General features: G+C 42.4%; 1 protein-coding gene across 5 annotated transcripts; it reads left to right on the top strand.

The window, feature by feature from the left end:
* The first annotated feature begins 717 nt into the window (after positions 1 to 717).
* On the top strand, positions 718 to 22,929 carry C5H10orf71 (chromosome 5 C10orf71 homolog). 5 transcript variants are annotated; one of them, XM_074907387.1, is made up of 4 exons: positions 974 to 992; positions 6,659 to 6,889; positions 11,783 to 11,956; positions 13,857 to 22,929. In XM_074907387.1, the coding sequence occupies exon 4, from the start codon at positions 14,033 to 14,035 to the stop codon at positions 18,683 to 18,685; it is 4,653 nt and encodes a 1,550-aa protein (XP_074763488.1). In that variant the 5' UTR covers positions 974 to 992; positions 6,659 to 6,889; positions 11,783 to 11,956; positions 13,857 to 14,032; the 3' UTR covers positions 18,686 to 22,929. The 5 variants fall into 5 exon arrangements, with proteins under 5 accessions (XP_074763485.1, XP_074763487.1, XP_074763488.1 ...); XM_074907388.1 differs by having other exon boundaries at positions 11,789 to 11,956; XM_074907384.1 differs by lacking the exon at positions 6,659 to 6,889 and having other exon boundaries at positions 718 to 992.
* The last annotated feature ends 418 nt before the right edge of the window (positions 22,930 to 23,347 follow it).

The raw sequence follows: 23,347 nt of genomic DNA on the forward strand, positions 1-23,347 counted from the left end.
AGGAGTTGGGCTGTAATTGCAGGAGATTCTGCTCTTCATTTGGCTGCAGGCTGTGGCTCAAGTCCAGCGTGATGCTGAGCCCTGAGAGAGCCCCATGACTTCAGTAAGGAGCTCTGTGTTCTCAGCATAGCCCAGGATGCAATCCATTGTTTATATCTGCAGTATAAAAACTTAGCTTGTTGACTTCATGGCATATTTCCCCTATTATTCAACATCCTATTGCAGTTCACCCAATGAAACCCAGTGCTGGCATGTGCCTCCCAGGAGGGCGGCTGGTCTTGTTTGCTTTGGAAGGAGGGTGGAATGGAGTCCTTACTCCAAGAACGCTGGATACGTTTGTCCAGCCTTGATGATGAAATTAGCTATTTATGAAAAAGCCGTGGTAGGACAGTAATGTGTTATTCATATGCATACTTTTTACACAGTGTTTTTAATGGTGACAGTAATAAACATTTTGATTCCCACCTGTAGATAAAAAAATGCAGTGCTATAAGGTTTGAATCACTGGCAGTAGCAAGCCAATCTCACAGCATTACTTTCTGTATTAGTTATCTCTGAAGCATTACCAATGGCAAATCTGAATGTAAAAATAGCTGATGACTGTTTGTTTCATCTGTCTGTTACTTGACACCGCATGGTTCTTCCAATACGTATGTTTGCCTCTTCCCCACCATGATCTCTGTTTGGTTTCCCCTTGCCTGATAACTATTTAAATACATTTTACTAACTTTGGATTCCTTGCTCACTTCACTTCACCTGGCTGGGCAGGTCTGTAAGGGCTCAAGGTTTAGCTCCTCCACTTTTATTGTTTTATTTATTTTTCAGTGGTTGTTTCTATTAAGATAACCATGCTCAGAAGGAGAGTCTGAAACACATAAATAATGGGAAGCAGTAATAGTAAGCAGTCTGCTGTAAAATGTTTTGGGGCTTTGACTTAAGGGAAGAAAGCGCAGCACTGCACTGTCCCTGATCACGAAGCTGGAGCAAAGAAGGTAAGGAGGAAGCGTATGGGTCTTTTTAAAACAGGGAAACGGTGAAGAATGGTGGTGTCTGAGCGTGTGGATGTGTGTGCACTCAAGGATCAGTTGTGTAATTGATCAGATAAGAGAAATCAAACAGCATTTATATCTTTTTTTCAGTGATTAGAGGTAGAAAGTCCTTTCATTTTGTTCAGCTTTTTTCTGCTCTGAAAAGTGCAGAATTGTCTCTGAAATTCTGTGTGTGTGGAAAGAGACATACATATAGATTTGTATGCAGTGATTACTGTTTATGACATATAATTATTTGGTAAAGGGGTATGATCTTTTTAAAAGACCACTAAATTGCCATGAAGCTCCTTTTAATTGTCCTGCACATTGTGCTGTAAGCAACTTTAAGCAAATACACATTGATTTTATTTTCCAGATTATTTCCTGCCTGCAGATAAGGTACTCATACAAACCTTAGTGATTTGTATAGGGGTTTGAAGGCATTTTTATTTCTTTTTTTGGAACAAATAGGAAGAGAATAATTTAAATATTTTATAGAGAGCAATTAGCATGCTACAGAGCCTGAAAAAGCAAAATAGTTCAAATACCTAGGCAGTGCTAAGAGGCCACTATAAATGACTGTGACTGTGACTTGTATCCAATTTTAATCAGTGGAAAATTTCTTAAATGGCATAAGGTTTTCTGATTCCAGTTGTAGAAACTCTTAATCTGCCATCCCAAGGAACTGCATCTTATTAGCCTAGCTGCAGATCTCAGCAGCAAAATAAGAACAGAAATAATGAAAATTGAGCTTCAGAAGCCAAACTGCTTATGCCTTTTTAAATGGTCTGTGAACAGGCATTCAATTAAATCTGAAAAGGGAAAGGTTTTCCAGTAGCAGGCCAAAGTGACCAGTTTGCACTGACTTTGTACGGTATTAGCTAGAGGGATCCTCACTAGTCCTCTGCCATTGCTGGGAGGGAGGCTGGAGGGAAGGAAAAGTGAGAAGATGTAAGGAGAAACAAGCTTTCTGGACAGGATCAACATCCATGGCTCTTTTCCTTCACTTCTTCAAGAAATTTGCCACGTAAAAAGCAATTGCCTTCTGTTAAATTCTTGAAGGATAAGGCTTGTGGAGAATATTAATAGATAAAAGATACCCAGTATATTGGAGCCCCAAAACAGTTAAATTTCTCCATCCTCTCATGCTTGTCATTAAGGAGGTATTTCCATACATATTCACAGCTTAGTTACTGAAACAGTTGTAACAGGCACTGACGCTCACCGGTGAACTTGAAGGCCACAGCTGGGTAGAGGTATGCAGGTATAATTGCATCCCTGCACTGCAAACCAGAAGCACATGGTCATTTCACTCTGTAGCTTCTTATTCCTACCTGCTTCTCTGAAATGTTTGTCTTGTCTGTACTTGCATTACTAGAGCTGTGCAAAAGGCCCATGAAAATGTAAATCACTCCAAGAACAGGAAAAAACCCAACTAACCCCATGAGCCAGGTTGGGAGAAAATGCCACTCACCTGTATCAGTCTTTCCTTTCTTTATTCTAGCTGAATTTACACACACAGAAAGGTGCTGGTAGAGGCAAATTCTGCGAGTGGTTTTTAGCTGCAGGCTTCACTGTGCTGGCTTGCCTGCAGCTGGGGTGCTGGGTCACACAGAACTTTATCTACTCTGAGTGAGCGGGTGAGTCCATTGCTTTTAGAGCTAGCATACATTGCTTGAGGTAGTGTTGCACTTTGGGATCTGCGGTCTGTGAGCCAGCTGACAGGTGTGTGGGAAAAGGGACGATAGCGGGAGCTGCATGTGTGCACTGATAGAGGAACTTTACCCTTGAGAAAAGCTTGTCCCTCTTCAATCAAGCCTGCACATGTTTTTGGGTGGGTCAGTGGCTGCTTATATGTACATGTGTGTATTAAGCTCAGTGTTTTGTGACTGTGTTGCTTCTTGCCAGGTTTTTATGGCTTTCAAGTGTGTATGGTCGGAGAGACTGCCACTAACACCCCCATCCCTTAGCAGTCCCAGAGAAACTGAGGCAGCATTGAAGCCATAAGAGACAACCCTTCCCCAGAAGTAAAGTTTCCCTCTCCCTTGGGTTCCCCTGCAAAATGATCCTCTTTAGACAGGCATAGAAAGTAGATATTTAATTATAGTCCTAGGTTTCTCTATCATCCATCTCCTGTGCTTGCAAATAATGATACACAAGAAGGCATTAGCTAGTAATGATTAATTTAAATCATCTGGTAACAGTCAGACCAATCTTCTTATGAGCCAAGCAAGTCAAATAGTGATGCATCTTTATTTTCAGTCTCTCACATATCTACATCCCAGTAGCTTCAGGGATGCTTTTCCTGTTGCTTACTCACTATGTCTGGGGTTGTTTTGAGAACTGTGATAGGGCTGTGACAGTCAGGTACATGAAGGCCACCTAACTCATACTTTCCACTTGGAAAAGACTGAGGTGAAAATCCCTGAAATTTTTTTAGAAGTTTCTAGAAGAGGTACATGTGGTTAACATTTGGCTACGCCTTAACATGCGGAGTCAGCAAACAGCAGTATCTGGTGGTTTACGGATATTGCAGATCCTCAGTCTCAGGTGTGGCTCTGTCTATCACCTTTACCTGGATCAGGCATAAGCTGTCATACCTTAAGGTCAGCCTGGCTAGCCTGTCACCTTCACTGTAGACCCTTGTACAATTCTGCACACTTCTGATGGCTTCTGTTCTGTTGAAATGTATTTCAGGTGTGTCCCTGTCCTCATCCTTTTTTTCAAAGGTTTCAAAGCACAGGGCTCCACTGTGTAGAAATTGGTGTAAGCACCCAGAACTGTCTGGGATGTGGTGCAGAGGCAACAACATGTTCAGTGGGAACTGGATCCTGCAAGCCACATCCAGGGTTTGTGCTGGGGCAGTGGGGCAACATTCCTGATCATGATGTTGTTCACTGATACTCTGTTTTGACTGATCTTCTTTGAAGTAGTGACATTAGGACTTAGTCTGTTTCCTCAAAACTGAGAAATTATTCTTTGACTAGGCTTGTGAATGAATGAAGACATAGACAGGTAGCTAGAATTGGCACTTGGGGTGTGGCGGAGAATTGAGGAGAAGGGCTGGGGAAGAAGTGGCTGGTAACAGCACTGGGCTGCGGGTGATGCTACTGGTGGCCTGCAGCGTTCTTCAGGCGGTCTGGATGTTCTCAAAAAGCACTGTGATGACAGCATTGCTGAGGTTGCTGAGATGCTCACTCAGCCAGAGTCATTGGCCTGTCTCTTAGGGAACAAGTGTGGATTCTGTTTAAAACTCTTATTTTCCTTTCTGTCTTTTGCATATATCCTTTACAGAATAATCACAAGAAATGCCTTAGCATGTGCATTAACTGTAAAAGAATGAGGAATTGCCTTGGGGACCCACCGTTAAATCATAACAATGAATCAATCTCTGAATAGGAAGAGGGAGTCTGCATTTCCCAGGAAAAAAATTTAAATCCTGTTGCACAGTGAAAAGGGAACTGGAAGGAGCTTCCATCTTGCTCAGGACAAGACCACTGTTTGGCTTTTGCTCCTCAAAAGGAGGAAAATAGTATGGCCTCCAGAGATAATACCTGGAGGCAAGGGTGGGTGGGCTCTCCCTGCCCTGTCAAAGTTCTCCCATAGGTGGATAACTGTCCCATGGCCACCTTCCAGATAGCAGGCAGGGGTAAAGCAAGCCACAGCTTTTGTCCTTCAACTGAAATGGCTCTGTTATGATCACAAATGGTTGAGGAGCAGTTTGTCATCAGAGGAAAAATGTTATGTGAATGGATGGTTGTGTGCTTGAGTCATGTGCTCTGGCATGTATATAAGCATGTATTTCCCTCCCTGTCACACTGCTTACTCAGGAACTGAGTTCTATTGACTACACTTGAAAGCAATATCGAGGTGTAAGTAAGAAATAACTCTAGTCCTGCAACCTGAGCCAGAAAACTTTGAAAACCAAAACCTCCACCTTCTCTTACCCTCTCTGGTACATCAGGTATTTCAGGGTATTGCATGACCCTAAATCCTGTGGAATTCAGTGGGTGAGAAAACCACTCAGAACTTGAAACAGTTTTGAACCTAGCATGTACAAATGGCTTGAATTCTTTTCTTTGTAGAAAACAGATTCAGCAACATCCTTGTCCAAACCCTGGAAATATCCAGAAGATATAAAGGAAAAGAGCAGGTGAAACTAGCAGTAAAAGAATAGTACTTGTTTTCTGCAAGCTTGTTATTTCCTGAGACTGTATCCTGTGTGAGTGGGTGTGGGTCAGACTCCTTGTCAAGAAGCTTATATGGCTAAGTGTAAACTTGACAGTGCAGATGGTATCGGTGTGCTGAGGCTGGTGAGGAGGGCAGTGTAAGTGGGGTATGGTTTCAGATTCCCCAGCCTGGAAAGAGAAGTGAGCCATGGCTTGTTGCTAGCTGCAGATTTCCTTGTCACAGAGGAGAATACACCTGCTTCCCTCTTGTGTCTAACACATTTGCTGGTACCATTACAATTTTCCCATGACAGGGACTAGTACTGTCTGGCATACTCCTTTACAAGGCATCCAAGCCATTACATTTATTTTCTTGTCTGTATATTTTTCTTCCCTTTCCCCTTTGTTATCTCCCTTCTCTAGCCATTGCGATGCTGTGGTACTCTACAACTTTCCCTCTCCTGTGGGAAAATCTCCTTTCTTCCACTCAGGAAGTGAAAACTCTGAAGCTTTCATCCTCTAAATCTTGCTTGAGACTGAATGAAAGGAGATGAATACCTGTTTCATCAGCCAAAATCCTGTCAGTGTTCAGTGAGGGGGCTGTACCAATGCAGTGTCAGTTGTCACCTTGAACTAGTGAGGAAGGCTTGAGTCTTCGTGATATCGGAGAGATATAGGTATCAAGCACCAGAGGCAGAGCTGAGATCTTTGCAGTAAGTCAGTCACCTGCAAATCTGGATGGATTTCACTATACAATGTAATGCCAAGCTACAGCACCATACTCAGTTGAAGAGGTTTTTTTATAGAGGCTTGTGGTAAAGTACCAAGCCCTATGAAGGGCAGTGGGAAGGCACATTTTTGCCTTAACTGACAAAGGTTAAGTTCTTCTTGTGTGATTCAGAAAACATAGATTCCATTCCCTGCCCTGCCACGGATGCCCTGTTTGATCTTTGCAAATCAGTCAGTTGAGGCTGAGCCTTAGCTGCTGTTCTGTAAATGAGACAGAAACCCTGCTTGCAGTGGAAGGGTTTGTAAGGATAAATAGCCACGAGATGTTCATGTACCATATTACTGGAGAGCTGTATAAATATCTCAGTGTATAATGACTGACCTAGTTACAGACAGTGGCCTTTTCCAATCAGACATTTAATGCCAAGAAATGCACTGTTTGGGTTCAGTTGCTTAAATGTCACTTGTCTGTGCTGGCTTCAGGTCATGGGAGGAGCACCGTCCCTTTGCCTTGTGATTCTTGTAGACGTGTGCTGTTTGTCATGTGCTGCACCTGCCCTTTGCCTGTGTTAGTCATGCACTCTGTGTCTTTGACTTCCTCCATCATGTCTGCATGTTACTGACTCTTCAAAGGCAGTGAATAGGGCTCAGGTAGTGGAAGAAGTGAACAGGAGTTGCAATAAAGCCTCAGTTCAGATACAACCCTTTCTGAGAAACATCTCCTTCTTCCAGACTTGACAGGCCTCTTGGCAGGATGGGGCATTTGGAGGACATTGGGAAAGGCAGTACGGAGACCATCTGGAAATAACTGTTGGGTCTTTGCCATTGAACCAGAAAGGGAAAGGTAGAAAGACTTGCCATGATTCTCCATAGCTGTTGCAAGCAGTCACTGTTCTTCCAATTTTTCTTCACGTGAGGTCTTCATCTCCCAGTGCTTGAAGCTTTGTGGTGTGAGCTGAAGAGGTAAGCATTCCAGCTGGGGCCTGGAGGTTCACATCCTTTGGGGAAAGGACGCAGCGCAGGATACGTAACATATGATCATTAGCTAGGTACACTCCCTCCCTGCATTCATGTTTCTACCGGGTTCCACTGACCTTCCGTGAGCTGTGAGTCTGGTGAGTCCCTGGTTCCAGCTCCCATGGCAACAGATACACCAGCTTCAGCAGAGCTCATTGGGAGAAAAATACTTCAACTCTCTTTTCTTCAGAAAAAAATGGTTTGACTAAACAAATAAAATCACAATCATATTCATTTTAATGACAGTTCCCCTGGAAAGATAATTGGAAATTATTTTTTTGATCATTTGGAATATTTACTTAGGGAAATTTCAAAACAAGATCACACTGTTGCAATACCGTCAGAGTATTGTTTCATGTAGAAAATAAAATGAAAACTTTCAGTTAATGTTAAATAGCATACACCCTCTCTGACTTCAGGAAGTAATAATATACTGTTTTAACTATTATGGTATATATTACATGCTACTTCTCATGGCCTATAGTGTAAAAATAGTGAAATAATCTGAAATATATATTTCAAAATTTCATTCAGAATTTTTAAAAAAATCTTTTCAATGTAATTTTTCTTCAGAATCTTTATTCCATGTGAAATTTCAAAAACAATCTAAATGAGAACATCCTCCCATCACACACACACAAACACATTTCCAAAAGATTATATTGTCCACATGATGGCAATTCAGATTGGCAGCCAGCTTTGCTTGTCCAGTCTGAGACTGCACATCTACCACACCACTCAGGTCTAGGTATTCTAGTGAATATTGCAGAAAAGAGCAAAATTACTTTGTCCCAAATGCACTGCTATTGTCAGTGGTGAGCAATACAGGTTAGAAAATCGTAACTGTCCAGAGGACATCATTTGGTGGCATAACAAAGTGGTATCAGTTCAAAAATCCCTTTCCCTCACATGTTGGTCTGAATGCCACATGGTGGTGAGGTTTGGCTCTTCAGAGATGTGGGATTTCACTTTACTGTGGTTACAGTTATGTAGCCTTCTGGATAGTGCATCAGTGTCAGCTTAGGAAGTAGATGTATTTAGAGTCACCAATTCTGTTCTCAGTTATTCTACTGACGTCAGTAAAATGACTCTAGATTTATACCAGTGTAACTGAGAACAGAAGTTGGCCCAAAGTCAAGAACAGTCTCTCCCCTTCTCTGGCCCAGGACAAGCTGTTCGAGACACAATTACTGGGCCAAATCATCAAGGGGAATGGACCCACTCTACACTGGCTTGGTTCAGACACATGGTTCCTTCACCTTACCTTGCAGTGCAACCATCAAAGATCTGCTGCTGGAATAGCTGAGGTCACCTTGTTCTATGCTAGTCATTTCTGTCAGCTTGGGATCTTCCAATGTCAGTTTGGGATCTTCACCCCAAGGGGGACAGATCCAGTTCTCCACCCTCCATCAACTGGATCAGGTATTTGTATTTGAGGAAAGCGATTCCCCTTTCCCCAAGCAGGATAATCCATTTCGGCTGCCTTTTATGACCACAAAACATAGATGAACGTGGTCTTGTTGGATAAGGGAAGTGGAGGCTCATGCTAATAGCTTTTACCTTATGGTCATTTTAACCAAGAAGTTGCCTTTCTTGACAGTTCAGGGAAATGTGGCTGGAGCACCACTGTCTCTTTTGCCAGGCAGCTCCCCTCCTTGGTGAGGGTGCTGTGATCCTCCTGGTCCATGTGCCCTGAGGGCTGCTCAGAGAGGCAGTGTGCCTGGACTAGCCCAGGCAGCAGGGCAGATCAGAAAGAGCATTTGGCTCCAATGCAGCCCAATATGAGCAGCTCACATACCCTTGGCAGTCTAAGCAGCCCAGCACAAGGGACGTTTGTGTATTCTACACCAGACTACAGAGGTTTCTAATTTCTCCTGGATGTCCTTCTGGCTCCTTGTCTCTGACAGGGACTTACAAGGGTGACCTTTAACTCCCTGACACCATTTTGTCTGTTTTCCTAACTGCACAGTGAAGACAGCAGTACTATGATCATTGACCGACAGCAGCATGCTCAATAGCCATTCACATACTGATCACTGCTGCCATGCAGGATTTTTTTGGTGATATCCAAGAAAGCTCACTGAGCCAAGCACCGCTCAGCCTAGCAAGGAGCCACAGTCGGCTGTGGGAGCATTGTCTCAGCCTGATCACACATAAACTGAGCAGGCCTGTTTCCATCCAGCCCTCTCATCTGATTATGAGCTCCTGTGTATGTCATGAACAAACATGCACCTCTGCAAAAAAGTCATCAATTCATTAAGGATACTCCTATTTTCCATGGCAAGAAGCACTATTCATTGTCACGATGAGCCCCTGGAAGCCCTGTGTGCAGCCTGTGTGCAAGTAGAGCACATCACTGAATAAACCTCAGCCAGCAGTCACCACAGGGCTCTAAGTTTTGCACTGGAGCTGTGGATGGATGCCATGAAGAGAGCACCACATGAAGAAATCAGCTCACAAAAATATTAAAAAAAACCACCTTCCCTCCCTCTGCCTTCCCATCCTCAAGGGGAATGCAGTGCTGCTGACTTCAGACTGCTATGGAACTCTCAAGAGTGCTGCCAAAATGCCACCACGATATCTCATGGCACAGCATTTCAGCCAAATACCAGCCCAAGGAGAGTGGAGGAACCAACCAGCCCTTTATATATTGCAGCAGCAGTGATGTCACACACTCCAGCCAAGTTTGCTGGTTTGCCCAGCTCCTGTCTAGTGAAAAGAGTTGACATTCAGTCTGTGCCAGGCCAGGAATAGTCTCTGTAATTTAACCTCCTCATCATAACTTGCTAGGCACTTAAGAAAGCCTCCAGTTTATAAGAGACGGGAGGATCATTTCTGATTAAGCTTCTTGAAATCTGTACATTCATGCAAGCTTTTTCAGTAGCTCGTATTAGATGACACCTATTGAAAACACCTCACATGTTTCTCAGCATTTCCCAGGCAGTTCCAAACACCCAGCATTGCCTTCCTCTGTCTTGAAAATAGACTAAATTCAGATATCCTTAAGTGTTTGCACTAGGTGAATCCTGACCTAAGATCAAACACTGCACCTTGCTGCAGGCTGCCATGTTTGTCCAAAAAGATACAGAAATGGGACTTTACCAGGCTATTAAATCAGCCATGAGCAGCTTCTTTGTCCAAAGTTCAGAAGTTACTATCATACTTACACAAGCGATAGTTAGATCAGTACAGTGCTGCTGTTTTCACCCAGTCCCAGTAGTGATCTGCACCTCGAACACTTGGTGTAGATACAGCTTTTCCAGCTTGAAACATTACACTGCCCAAGTACTAGTATTAGAGCCAGGCAAGACAAGGATTTTTCACAAGGGTTTCAGAGGCAGCGAGGGTCGCTATTCTTTTTTTAATCAGTGGCATTGAGTTGTTTTTGTAACAGTGACTCCATCTAGGAAAATAATTGCTGAGATTACATCATGATCTACATGTTTATTGTTATCCTACTCACTTTTCACCAAATGTTCTCAGTTTACAAGGGACAAGATGTTTCTTTAGACTCTGTCCATAAGATCTGAAAGCCAAGCTTCCTCTTAGCTCAGGCACCACTACCAATAAATAGTGATGAACATTGTGCTGCTGGAATTTAGTCAATAGCCCCATTGATGAGTGAGCCAGACCATAATCACAATCTCCCATGGCTGTGTCATCTTTGCACAGTTAAGAGTGCCACAGAAGCAGTAAAATTGTAGTTTAACCTCTGAGCAAAGAGATAACTAAGTACACATCTCTGCAGTGATGATGCCTTTTTACATCTGGCTGCAACCAGACATAGAATAGTTTAGTAGGTGGGGTTTTTTTTTCTTTGCTTTTTTTTTTTTTTTGTTTCCCACTCAGACATTTTAAACAGACCACAGAAAGCTCTGATTGGTAGATACTTGTCCCTAAACTAACACTGATAACTGTCCTTCCTCATGTAAGGTATAGAAGAGCACCCCAATGAGTGAGCCCTTTTTGCCACTTTGGCTAGTGTGTTTCGAATATCATGGACTGACACAAAAGTTTTCTTAGAGGCAAACCTTGCTTCAGGAAATTCTACTGTATCTACACCTATGTGTTATTTGCATTACCTCAGGGCCAGGCAGTTCTCCTTGTTGGAAATGGATAAATTCTTGCAAAGAGTAAGCAAACTAGCCTGAACCTTGGGGGTCTCCACAGCAAAAGGACAGCAGCAATGCACATTCACCACAGCTGAGCTTTCCTTTAGCATCTCCTGCCTCTGGTTCATGCATGGAAGCAAAAATATATTTTGTTTACTGCCCCTCGCCATCGAGCTGTCCACCTTTCCTCCACTTTACAACAGGAACAGGGAAAAGGATGGACTTTCAAACCTCAGCTGCATTGGTTCCCAGTCCACCAGACTGATGTCTCTCTATGCTTGTTGGCAGTAGGAAGTCATATACAGGTGGAGTGGAGGCACACGTTTTCCTCTGCAGTCCTTCTGAAAGACCGGCACGGCAAGGACGTAGACAGCAGCAGGGAAGAAATCTGGCACAACCCCTCTTTTTAGCCTGAAGACATCACCCAGCCTTTGCAATGGGCGGACTACCAGGAAACCATTGCTCACTCAGCTGTTAGCCCCTGCTGGTGGTACAAGAAAGTGCTGGGGGTTGTGATAGTTGTTTGCTAGGACTCTGACTGCACTCCAAAGCTACCAAACCCTCAAGGTATCTGGTTATTATTACTCTGGGATGAATGCCTGTCTCTTTTGGTAAGAAATCCAGTAAATCACTCCTAAAATGGCTGTAAAATGTGAATGAATAAATAAATTAATAAATACAGCAAGACACAATGTTCAGATCATGTAAACAAATGTCTGTTTTCAAGTTGCAGAGTTCACTTAAGATCAAAAAATGCTGAAGGTTGGAAACATCCTTGGACACTACTTCTGTCAAACCTACATCACTGGACTATTTCTACCTCTTCACTAAAGATGATCAGGAATGAAGCCAAATACAAACATGAGAGGGAGCTCTGAAGATAAGCAAAATTATATGGCAGGTATGTACCTGTACTGCCCACTCATATAACAGTTAAGAATCAGATCCAAGAATGGAGTAACCTTTCATTTGTCTTCTCTTTTTTTTTCTTGCTGCATGATACACAAAAATGTATGTGCAGTGTGGGGAGTGAAACTCACTTTTGAAAAATCTTTGTATAAAGTGAAATGGAGAAGCTCTATTAAGCTAATTTTATTTCTGATGTAAATCTATTGTAGTTCTGCGTAAGTCATAGGAATTGTATGGCTGGAAGGACAGAATCAAGATTCACTATGATACTTTGAGTCTAAAAATAGGCTGGCTGAGGGTTTTTTAAATAGAAAAGGAAGGTTAGGAGTGTTTTCACTTGAAGAAACAACTGAGACTGAGTAATTCAGCTGATTAAGCCCAGTTACTCTGACTTTTTGTACTTTGACCAGCACTGAGTCATCACAGGGGAAAACATGCCCTTTCCAAGAGTTTCACTAAGATGGGCCAAAGGTGAAATCATGGATTTGGACAGCTGGAAGGGCTGAAATCTGGATCTGGATTTTGTTGTTCAGTTCTACAGTGGATTCAGGCTTGAAATGGAGACAGCTTCCATCTCAAGCTTGTAGAAGCTGCTGTAGATGTGAACTGTGGTGTTTCAGCCCATCACAAGTTCGATGCAATTGTGCTAGGAAATGGAGATACAGATCAGACTTTAAGAAGTAGATTTTAGCTAGCTCTTGAATGAATATGCTTTTAAATTGAGTCCCGCTGTAGTTCAGTCAATACCCTGCTTAAGCCCTTGTATGTGAGAATAAGTAAAGAGTTTGCAGAGTAAAATTTAAAGAGCTTTAGTGTATAGAATTCAGGTATAGCTAAGGGTCTATTTCACTTTTACTTGTTCCATCCAAAGATTCCTCCATCCTGTCTTCAGACTGATGTGGAGATAGACAAAAACCACAATGCTGAGGGCCCTGACTGTGCATCGTAATCAGGGATTAATGGAAGGCTGTGGTATTTTATGATTGTGTTGAATGGGTTACCTTTTGCTCTCAGCAATTCTGGAACTGAAACCAAATGTTCCCTGTGTTCCTTTAGTGGGTCTGCTAGAGTCCCCTAGGCTCTCCTGCCTTCTGCTGGCTAAGCTGATATTAGCAGCCTCTTCAGTTTCAATATACCAACCAAACCGTATCTGAATATGAGTGGCTAAAAGAATTTATCCCAGCAGTGTTTGCTTGGAACATGCTAATACACAGTAAATCCTCTACCTGTGGTGCCATTCTGCTTTCTCAAACAAGGATCCAACCCACCGTAATTGTCACAGCAAAGCTCCAGCCTGATACAAGCAGGTTCTACAGACTTCGTTTTCCACAGCCATGAGCTAACAGTTGAGTGAGAACAGAATCTTCTATAACTTTATTTTTCACAAAATATTTTAAATTATATCATGATGTCTTGTCAACTAAGTTTTATTAACTTTTCTTTCATTTTGGACATCATGTGCAATGATGTATCCAGTGACATTCTTTTTTTAAGTAAGATTTCTCCCTTTTTATTACTGATTTTTCCCGGCCAAAAAATGGCTAACCTTAGCTAAATACATGAACAGCACTTAGAAGCATTTATGGTTGGAGGTATGGAAAGGGAAATGCTTGAAATTTGGCTCTTATATCCTTGTTTAAGAGCCCAAGTAAAGAATCTGAAGTGAAACCACTTTCTTTTAATGGCACTTTCCAGAAATTAAACTATCAACCCTGAGCTAATTGAATTGACCAAAATAACAATTATTTTTCATGATGTCTATTGTATTGCTAGCACCTTGTTTAGAGTACATGTAGGAGCAAATTAGTCAGTGACTAATATATCTGGAATACGCTTTCTGTCCGATAGTGTTGATATAGAAAAATGATAATTTATAATTTTTGGCTTTGCAGAGAAGAAAGTTTCCTTCAGCTATTCTGTAAGATGAATTGATGTGCAACAGCACCATCTGGAAGAATTGCTTTGCGCTTGTGAATTGCAAACAGCTGGAACCACCCCACACAGTTATTTGCCTATTTGACACCTGAAATTAATCCTTTGGATAATTAATTCGTGACTCCTATGAACAATGCAGGGAAATAAGAAACATACAGAAGGACATAGTGACTCCTCAAGTATTGGGAGCCTCCTGGATGACACAGACAGAGAGGTGAGCAGCCTCACAGACCGGGCTTTCAAAAGTTTGTGTGTGGCAGAACTTGAAGACTCTTACAATGAACCAGATCTTGCCATTTCACCTGACTTTGCCCTCCAGTTCTCTGCTAAATTTCACCCAGGGACATTAAACCATGCAATCAAGAAAAGCAATGTCTGTAACAAGCTAACAGCAAGAAAAAATGAACATACAATATGGGCTTCCACATTCCAGCAGCTACCAAAATGTGTTCCAGAGGAGAAAAGGATTACTAAAAATAACACCTTTGCCACAGAAAGGAAAAATGTGAATTTGCCAGTCCCTGGTCCAAGGAACAGTAAACATGTTTCAAAAGTGTCCTCACTGATTAAGACATTTGATAAGACTGCAGACCAAGGGTCAGGAGGATCCCTGATAGCCATTAAGCAGCCCATTAAGAATAGCTTTCAAAAATGTAAATTAAGTCATGGAAATGATATGGCTTGGTGGGATGACACAGACGTTTTAAGCATCCAGAAGGAACTTTCTGAATTTTCTGAGGCTAGTCAAGGTAGCCACTGTCTCAGTGGCAAACATGAGCCACAGAAAAGACCTAATAAAATAGACCTGAGTTATTGTGGTTCTGATGGTTATTATCCTGTGCTGATTGAGATGTCAAAAGTAGCCAAGTCAAATTTTTCCCGTTCTTCTAAAAAGGCTTTAAAAAACAGAAGTGTGAAAGTTAATGAGCCAGCAAAAAGAGGTAATTTTCTTCACAGTGAGAACAGTGCTTTTGAATCATGGAATATTCATCACAAAAAACTGACTGAAAAGGACAAATTCGTTGATACAAAAATGAAAAAGGAAGGTCTTACATACCTGGAAGAAGCACCATTTATTAAAGGATCCCACACATGTGAACGTCAGTTGCCACCTGTCAAAACCGCTGTTTCTAAGAAGCAGGAGAAAAATTTTCAGCTTAAGCCAACTCCACCAGAAGCTGCTTTCACCATCCCTCTCCAAACTGTATGTGTACCTCAGGGCCCTTTCCCTTCAGAAACCGAATTTCCTGCTTCTCTTCCTCCTGTACCTCCCACTAGGATACATGCACACCAGGGTCCTCCTCGGCCACCCCCTGTACCTCGGGTACTTCCTTCTCCGCTCCCCACCCAGCAGGGCCATCCACCAACACCCCCAATCCCTGAAGCCCCTCCTGTGCCACCACCCCCAATGCCAGCTCAACTTTCCCCTCCTGCCTTGTCCCAGGCCTCTGTCTCACCTCAGTCCACATCCTACAGGATGGTTTCACCCTCACCTATGTCCCAGGCACCCAATCCATCTCCACCGAGACCCCTGGCCACCTTAACTGAAGGAGAGGCTGTCGGTCCCCAGCTGGGTAATACCAGTCTACCCTGGAGGAGACAGAGGGCTACAAAAGAGGCAGCAGAGAGGAGACAAACTTCAAAGGAGAAATTCACAACCAGTAATGAGATGTGTTCATTGTCTGAAAAAGCAACTGGTGCCAAGCCTGATATGGACGTGACTCCTCTGGCTAAACAGGTAAACTCTCCTGGATCGATCAGTCCCTCTTTCAACATTACTGAACTCTTAACACCCATCATACCACCAAAAAAGGAGATGGATTCTGTTGAAAGTGAGTTGATCCCACTGACACCTCCTCCCACTGAGAGCACAGCATCAAGAGACCATGAGGGGAGTGCATTTGGTGATTACACGTCTCGGGATAGTTACAAATCGAAAGCATCAAGTCTGTTATTCAACTTGAAGGATGTGCGTAAGCGTGTTAAAAGCATTTATACTCCTTCTCCCATGTTAAGGGCCTTGGAGGAGAAAAATAAAAGTAGGGAAAATATACAGGAGAGTACAAAAATGAATGCCACACTCTTGACTTTACAAGAAAAAAGTAACAAAAATATTGCAGAGGAAGAGGAGTCAGGTGATATAACCTCCGTATTGTCTGACAGTGTTCACAAAAAGGACAATAAAGCTGATTTAACTGGACACCTTACAGACAATTACCTGGCTTTAAGTTCACTCCAGACAACAGCAGACCTTTTATTTTACCAAACTGGAAACAACTTGAAGCAAGACAATTCAAAACACAAAGATCTGGTTAAAAACACAAGGGATAATGAAAACTTGCCTTTGTTTAGACATGAATCAAAAGAATCTGATTTAAGAAAACATCTGCAGTATCCATCACTGAAACCATTCAGTAGAGACAATGCAGATACAGCAGCTGGGCAGCCCATGCAAAATCTGAGTGTCCAGGGTGATGAAAATGAGAGACAGGCTGCTATTCAGAATGAACACTTTGCCTTCAAAACACTCCCAAACCAACACTCACCAGCAGAGGATGTGCCTCACAGTGACATCCAAACCAATGTGGTGGTACTTGGCCATGAAGCACAAGGCAAAAGAAGCCCTAGTTCTTCGGAGCAATCTTTTGTCTCCACAGTAGAGCAGCCACTTCAGGAGGAGCCGTTTCCACCAGTGCCCCTGGTGCAGAAGGCATGCCTACAGGAAAGCCAAAGGACTAAGAGTGAAATAGGTGCAGACAGTAACAAAAGCCACAAGGAGAAAGGGAAAGAGGTTGGGGGAGATGAACTGGAATATTATTCTTGCATCATCTCTGATACTGGTGCAGCAGAGAAGAGGGAGGGGAAGGTTACTGATAATGAACAGAGGAGCCTGATGAAAGAGAAACTAAGTAGAGAGAAAAGGGAAGAGACCAACAGCATGGATTCTTCTTCTGATGGTATGAGGGAGATGTCTATCCCCAGGTCCGAGGAACCACAAACACCATCGTCTTCAAGCTCAACCAAACCCAGTCTTTTTATGATTAAAGATAACACATTTCGGTCACCTCAGGTAATAAGGGCTGTCAAGCTGCCACTGTTCAGGTCATTTTCCCTGGATGATACAGTGAGCAGCAGTTATAAGGAAATGGAAAGTAGGTTGATGCTCCCAACGGAGCACAAGAAGCAGCACCAAAACATGTTGCATGCCCAGGAGGTAGGCTGGTTGGCATCAAGGCTCAGAGGGCAGCAGAACATGAGAGATGGAGCAACTGACAGAGGGAAAGAGGCCAGTGAGACTGGGTCTACTTCAACAGCACTGGATCCCAGTCTTCTGGAAGATAGAGAGAGCTTTTCATTAGGGAAGCTGATGGAAGAAGATGGAGAGACTTCTGCTTTGTTAAATAAAGTTGAGAAAAAGAATGAGGAAAGTGTCTGCAGAAGGAAAGAGAAGTCCCAGGCCAGGAAGGCAAGACACAGCTTAACACAGCCAAATTTAGGTCTGGAAAATGACCAAGCACAAAACAATCCCAGCTATCCCACAGAAAGAAAGACAAATTACTTTAAGAATCATCATTTATCTAATCGCAGAGGTGGCTCTTGTGCAAAAAAAATAATCACTAGGGAGACAACTTCCCCTGTGACCGGCTTCATATCAGAGGACCACGCATATTCACCTGTATCCCATGAAGCTTTAGAGGACATCCTACATACAGAAGATGCACCGGTTTTGTTAGACAGTCATGTATGCTCATCTGTTACAAGTCCCAGGTCAGGCAGCATAATGCACTCTCTTGCTGCCAGTTCATCATCAGACAAACCAACAACTTCCGGTCTTAGAGAGACAGAGGATGTTATAAACCCTGCCTTGCTGAATATGGCATTAAAGAACCAAGCTGATAAGTCTTCAGAAGAGATACTTGATTTAACACAGAGAAATCTGCTTTACGATTGTGGAGGGGAAGCTGAGAGACTGGAGCCCAGGGGACTTGGGGAGAGAGCAGCAGGCAAGCCTCCTGCTGTGCCACCAAAAACAGAAAAGGCTCTTCGACGGGCCAAAAAGCTAGCAAGCAGGAGAAAGAGAATGCAAGAGCAGCAGAAAAAACATCAGACTGAGCATACAGATACTGTAGGGAGAAAGCCTTCTCATTCTGAACAGACATTAGCATCTCCTTCATTCTTGGGATATTCTCATCTTCATCCTGCTCCTCACTCAACTTCTACTCCCACAGAAACCAGTACAGGAAGACCCGGTGGTGCATCAGCAGTAAGCCCTTCACCCTCTTCAACCCAGCGTAAACTCCTCCAAGACCCTGATTCTGGTCAATACTATGTAGTTGATTTACCAGCTGAAGTTAATTTAAAGACATTTTATGACCCAGAAACTGGCAAATATGTTCAAGTCTCAGTCCCTTCCTCAGAAGGGAACTTAGACCAGCCCCCCTCCTCAGAAATTATGAATTCTCCCTATGTCTCCTATCCTAGAGTGCTGCCTTTACCAGCTTCATCTGTAGCAGTGCTAAAGTCACCTTCTCAGCTTTCTGAACCTAACGGGTTAATGCCAGCTGTACCAGGAGAACCAGTTGAACTACCTGAAGATGGTCAACAGGACCAGAGGTATAGTGGAGCTGTGGATACTCAGCCCTATATTGAATCCGCCTCTTACTCCTACAGTCAAGATGCCGAAGAAACTCAAGTTCATATAAGAAAAGACATGAGTCCAACCCCGAATACTGACGTAGTATCCCTCACTGGTTTAGACGATTTTGCTGCTGAAGGAGTATCTTGAAAACTGAAGTAACAAAATATGCCAGCTAGTGTTTCTAATAACTGTCTGGATAGACACATGCACACAAAAGCACATGCAGATTTGATGTTTGTACAACACTTTATGTCTGAATCTCATTGTGGTTTGGGTGGGAAGGAAAATGGAAGCTGATCACATTGAAAGATGCAAGGTGACAATCACTCTGAAGAAGAGTGAAATTGAGTAAGCACCAAATGATCAGTGAGATGAAGGGGCAATGCCAGCTAAACAAATAAATATGACAGTATGAAGCCACTGCTTGCTGCTGCTGCTGCTTTGCCATTATGGTGGCTGGGATTGCCAAAGCAAGTGTCCTTTTGCCCAGATGTGTTGCATGATATATGACATAAAGTAAAACCTATGAGACCATTTTATCCATCCTATGAGACTTAGGACAGATGCTGCATCCACTGAACTTCCGTCACTCACTGCCTTTGAACTATATTGACAGGTAGAAAGCATATGGCTTAAAAGTATGCCATAAACCCAAGATTCATTTTTTGCACACATTGATTGCCCAGATGCAATTGACAAGAAGATTGTATACTGGATGCACAATACAACGGCCCTGTCAAAAAGCTTTAAACAACCAGAATACAGTTGCAGCTGCTCTAGACTCCTCATATACTTTTGCAGCGTCCTCTAACATGCTGCTGAATTCTTTATACTTCTTGATAATCTCCAGATAAGTTCCCCTAGAGTCAGGGATTATTTATAATGCAGCTTAAAACTTCAACTCATCTTGATACTTGGCCTAAAATATTTTGATAAGGAGCAAAGTTGAACGAAATCCCATGACAGTGTTTAATTTTTTGTTAGGATGAGATGATCTTTGCTTATTATATTTGAAATGCTTTTTGTTTTGTTTTGTCTTCAGGCTCCCACTGAAATACAGCACTAACTTTTAAAATCTGAAAAACATACCTAATTTTGGTCTTGTGAAGTCTGGGTTGTTTTGTTTTTGTTTTTTGTTTTCTGTTGTTTGTTGTTTGTTTTTTTTTTTTTTTAAAGGGTATAAAACATACAAAGTATTAATTTCTATAAAAGTGTTTCTTTGGATTATCACTTTTCTTTGAAAGATCTGTATCAAAATATCACTCATCCTTGCGTAAGCTCTTCTTTATCATCATAGATAATGAGACAACCTTGGTGAAAAGGTGGAAAAATTGAATGTAATGTGCCTGCTTATAAATATCTATATTTGGAGTATTGGTTTACTTTTTCTCTGTCTCATTTTCATAGTTTCCCCAATTAAAACTGAAGTGCGGGAACTCTAAGGAAGAACTATACCGGTGACTTTCATTCTGATTCACATCTTAGGCTATTTTTGCAGGATTGTTTTCAGTGAAGTTAACTCCTGAAAAGAAAGGGAAGAATTGGGCCTTTTGTTAATAAAAACAGTGTGGAGATGGGACACGGGTACTTCTCCACTATCCCAGTTTTAATATTTATGATAGAGGTTTTCTTCAGTAAATTCTTAATTTCCCAGGACTGAGGCTGCTCTCAGGACACAGAACACTTGGTAGTTTGACTCTGTCCCTAACCTGAATTAAGTTCCCAACCTTCATCCATCCCTGACAAGAGCCATGCATTCAGAACCTGTCCTGGTCCCTTCAGGCACCTCCTTTCACCAGTGCTATTTGCTAAAACATTTCCCTTAGAGGGGCTAGACAGACACTGAGGGCATCTCTTCATTGATTTCCATGGGATTTGGATTTCACCTTTCAGTGATTTTCTAAGGTTCGTTTTACCTGTTATGCAGAGTTGTGTCAGATTTGCCATTTTGTGATTTGGCAGGGACAGTTACAGCAGAGGTGTGAGGTAGAAACAGAGAAGCTTGTACTGGTTTCGTGTGGGGTTTGAGCACATTCAACCAAATGCCCATATTTGAATAAACATCTATTGCTCAGTCTCCACCCTTGAAAGTTTTCAACGCCTGCCCAGATAAGGCCCTGAACAACCTGGGTTGCCCTCAGAGCTGACCTTCCTTGAGCAGGAGGTTCATCCAGAGACTCATGAGATCTCTTGCAGCCTGAATTATCCTATGACCCTATACTAACATTTTTATACCAACTTTGACTTGGAACTCAGAAAATGCAGTTTCCCCTGGGAAAGGACTCATTTTAAAAGAAATTAAAAAAGAATTTGAAAATCAAAAGTGTTCCAGGAACAAGGATCAATTTTCAAGTTTTTAAATTAAGGGAAATTTTTTTTTTTTGGTCACAAACATTTTCCTAAACTGACAAGGTGCCATTCAGGTTGCCCTTCTCTGTTGCTGTCACTATATGCAGCATAATGTCTACCCAGTATAGAGCAGAATGTCATCTACATGTTAAAATACGGATAAATAGATCTATTAAAGTTTTCTAGGGTACATTTAGACAGAACCTATGTAATCTGAAAGTCTAGCTGAGTGCACAAGCCATTTTTTTTGGTTTGATATTACAAATCTAAATGCCCTTAATAGCCACAAGTCAAGAAGTAGGCAGAGTCTCAGAGGACAGGATAAAAGCTTGCTTTCCAAGGGGAGGCTGTGGATACAAAGTATCTGTGCACAGATATAAAATAAACGGTAATTTGATAAGCAAAATATACAGCTTCATTTTAAAAAAAATCCCTTCTGCTTGGTTCATTGTCATTTGTTTTGTAGACTTTCACACTTCTCCTTGTGCACCCTTCTCTTAAGGGCCTTCTTGAACTCTTACTGTGGAGAATGGGAGTCTCCAGTATACTACTTCTAGATATGTGAGGAATGCAGAGTGTATTTTTCACTCTACTGTGAAGGTAAACACGAGATGTGGGCATCTGAAAAGGAGCCTGTCCTAACTTGGATACCAAATACATTTCAAGTAGGACTTCTTTTTTTTGGCTAATCCTTTCTGCTAGCTTAAGGGAGCTGCATTCACAGCAGACTCTGTCTGGCATGCACATCAAAAAGGGAGTTTTGACCCAGAGAATATGTAGCTAAATGAAACAAACAGAACTGGGGAGTTTTGAAGACAAATATGAAAGTGGCTCTCATTATGTACCCAGAGCTTTCCCTAGAGTTATTTGCTACAGGGAGTGAATGATATTATAAAAGTGTTGCTCCAGGTCCCAGCCTGGTGCTGACTCCATTTGAGTATGAACCCCTCAGCAAACCTGTCTGTGGCCTAAACCACGCTGTTGGCCAACTTCTTGCTAGGCCATGGGAGTGTGTATGTACAAACACACACATGCATGCGCATAAACAACACTATATATATGTATTTTATATATATATAATATACCTATAAAGCTTCCATTTGCATATCAATATAAGACAGCAATAATGCTTGCGATGATGAACTCAAGATATTTGTGTGTTAAAAGGAAGCCAAATGACACCTTTTCAAATAACAAATATATTTCTTTCTTTACACTTTTCTGTTTCTATTTGTTGGGAGTTTTTTCCAATGCTGCTGTGGAAAACTAGGATGGAGAGGTCATTACTAGGCAAAATGACAACTGTGAACTGACCTGTTTCTTTGAAGGAGGGGGGGCTATGGGAAATGTGCAATAGTCAAGCAAGCAATTGTAGGAAAGCACTGTTTTATGGTGCAAACAACAGTGACATTAAATCATAGGTTAAAAAGGTCTTGAGACAAACTAAGCTGAATGCTGCCTTGCCAGCAGACAGTGGTTAGGACTAAAAAACACAGCAGGCTCCTTTAAGGCACAGAAGCACAGCAGGCTGAAGGGAACAGAGGGCCATTGCTTTCACTGCTCCCTTCTCCTGCACGTGGCTTTTTTTGCATGTTGCATTTCCTGGTGCCCTGAGGCTTGTTTACAGTGGTCATTCTTCCTTGCCAGACATGACTGAGGCCAAACCTGGCTTACCTAGTCTTTGGCTCTAGGGCCAGTACTGCCTCCCTCTAAACCTCCTTCTCCTTCTGGGGCAACTGCAACACCTTCCAGTCCAGTTGTCACACAGCAGACTTGGACTGCCATCCCTCAGCCTTGACTCTGTCCCAAGAGCTCGAATTTCCTCATGCAAAATGCTGGATTTGTTTTAGAGAGTGCAGTTTAATTGAATTGGACTGGATGTGTGGATTTTTATTAAAACCTCCTTGGGTGTTCAGTGCCTTCCTACATCTGTCCAAGAAAATGTGTGTCATCAGCATGTTCCATCAATGCAACTGTATTTGCAAATAAGTAATTATTTATTAATTAATAAAATAAATGGGACTTGTTTTACAATACTGGAATGACTTCTAGCCAGATTTTTCATTGTAATTATGTCTCATTGTAATTATATCTCCATTTATGTCAGCAGAAAAAGCCAACAACATCGCAGTGTGTGTTTTTTTGTGCATGTGTGTAGCACACAATCAAAAGATCTAAGAGATGCAGGACTTCCTTCCCCTTCATCCCCCTCCTAAAGAGAGGGAGCAGGAAGCTGGGCCCAGGATTCCTGTGATCATTCCCACCCCTCCCTGCTGTGTGAGGGCAGCAGTCTGGCCAGAGGATCCTGGGCATGTGGTGCCAGCACCCAGTCCAGCAGCACTGGAAGAGGATCACCTTCTTCCCATCACCCAGAGGACAGCAGGGCTTTTGCATTCTCTGTGGCCCAGCCACCTCGGGGAAGTTACCAAGTGTGTAACTTAGTGTAACTTCTCTTTTTTC

The sequence above is a fragment of the Athene noctua genome, chromosome 5 (genome assembly GCF_965140245.1).
Source record: "Athene noctua chromosome 5, bAthNoc1.hap1.1, whole genome shotgun sequence".
NCBI lineage: Eukaryota > Metazoa > Chordata > Aves > Strigiformes > Strigidae > Athene > Athene noctua.

Bases quoted from the DNA above. Each gene is read 5' to 3' on its own strand.
- C5H10orf71 (XM_074907384.1), top strand. From the start codon at position 14,033: ATGCAGGGAAATAAGAAACATACAGAAGGACATAGTGACTCCTCAAGT.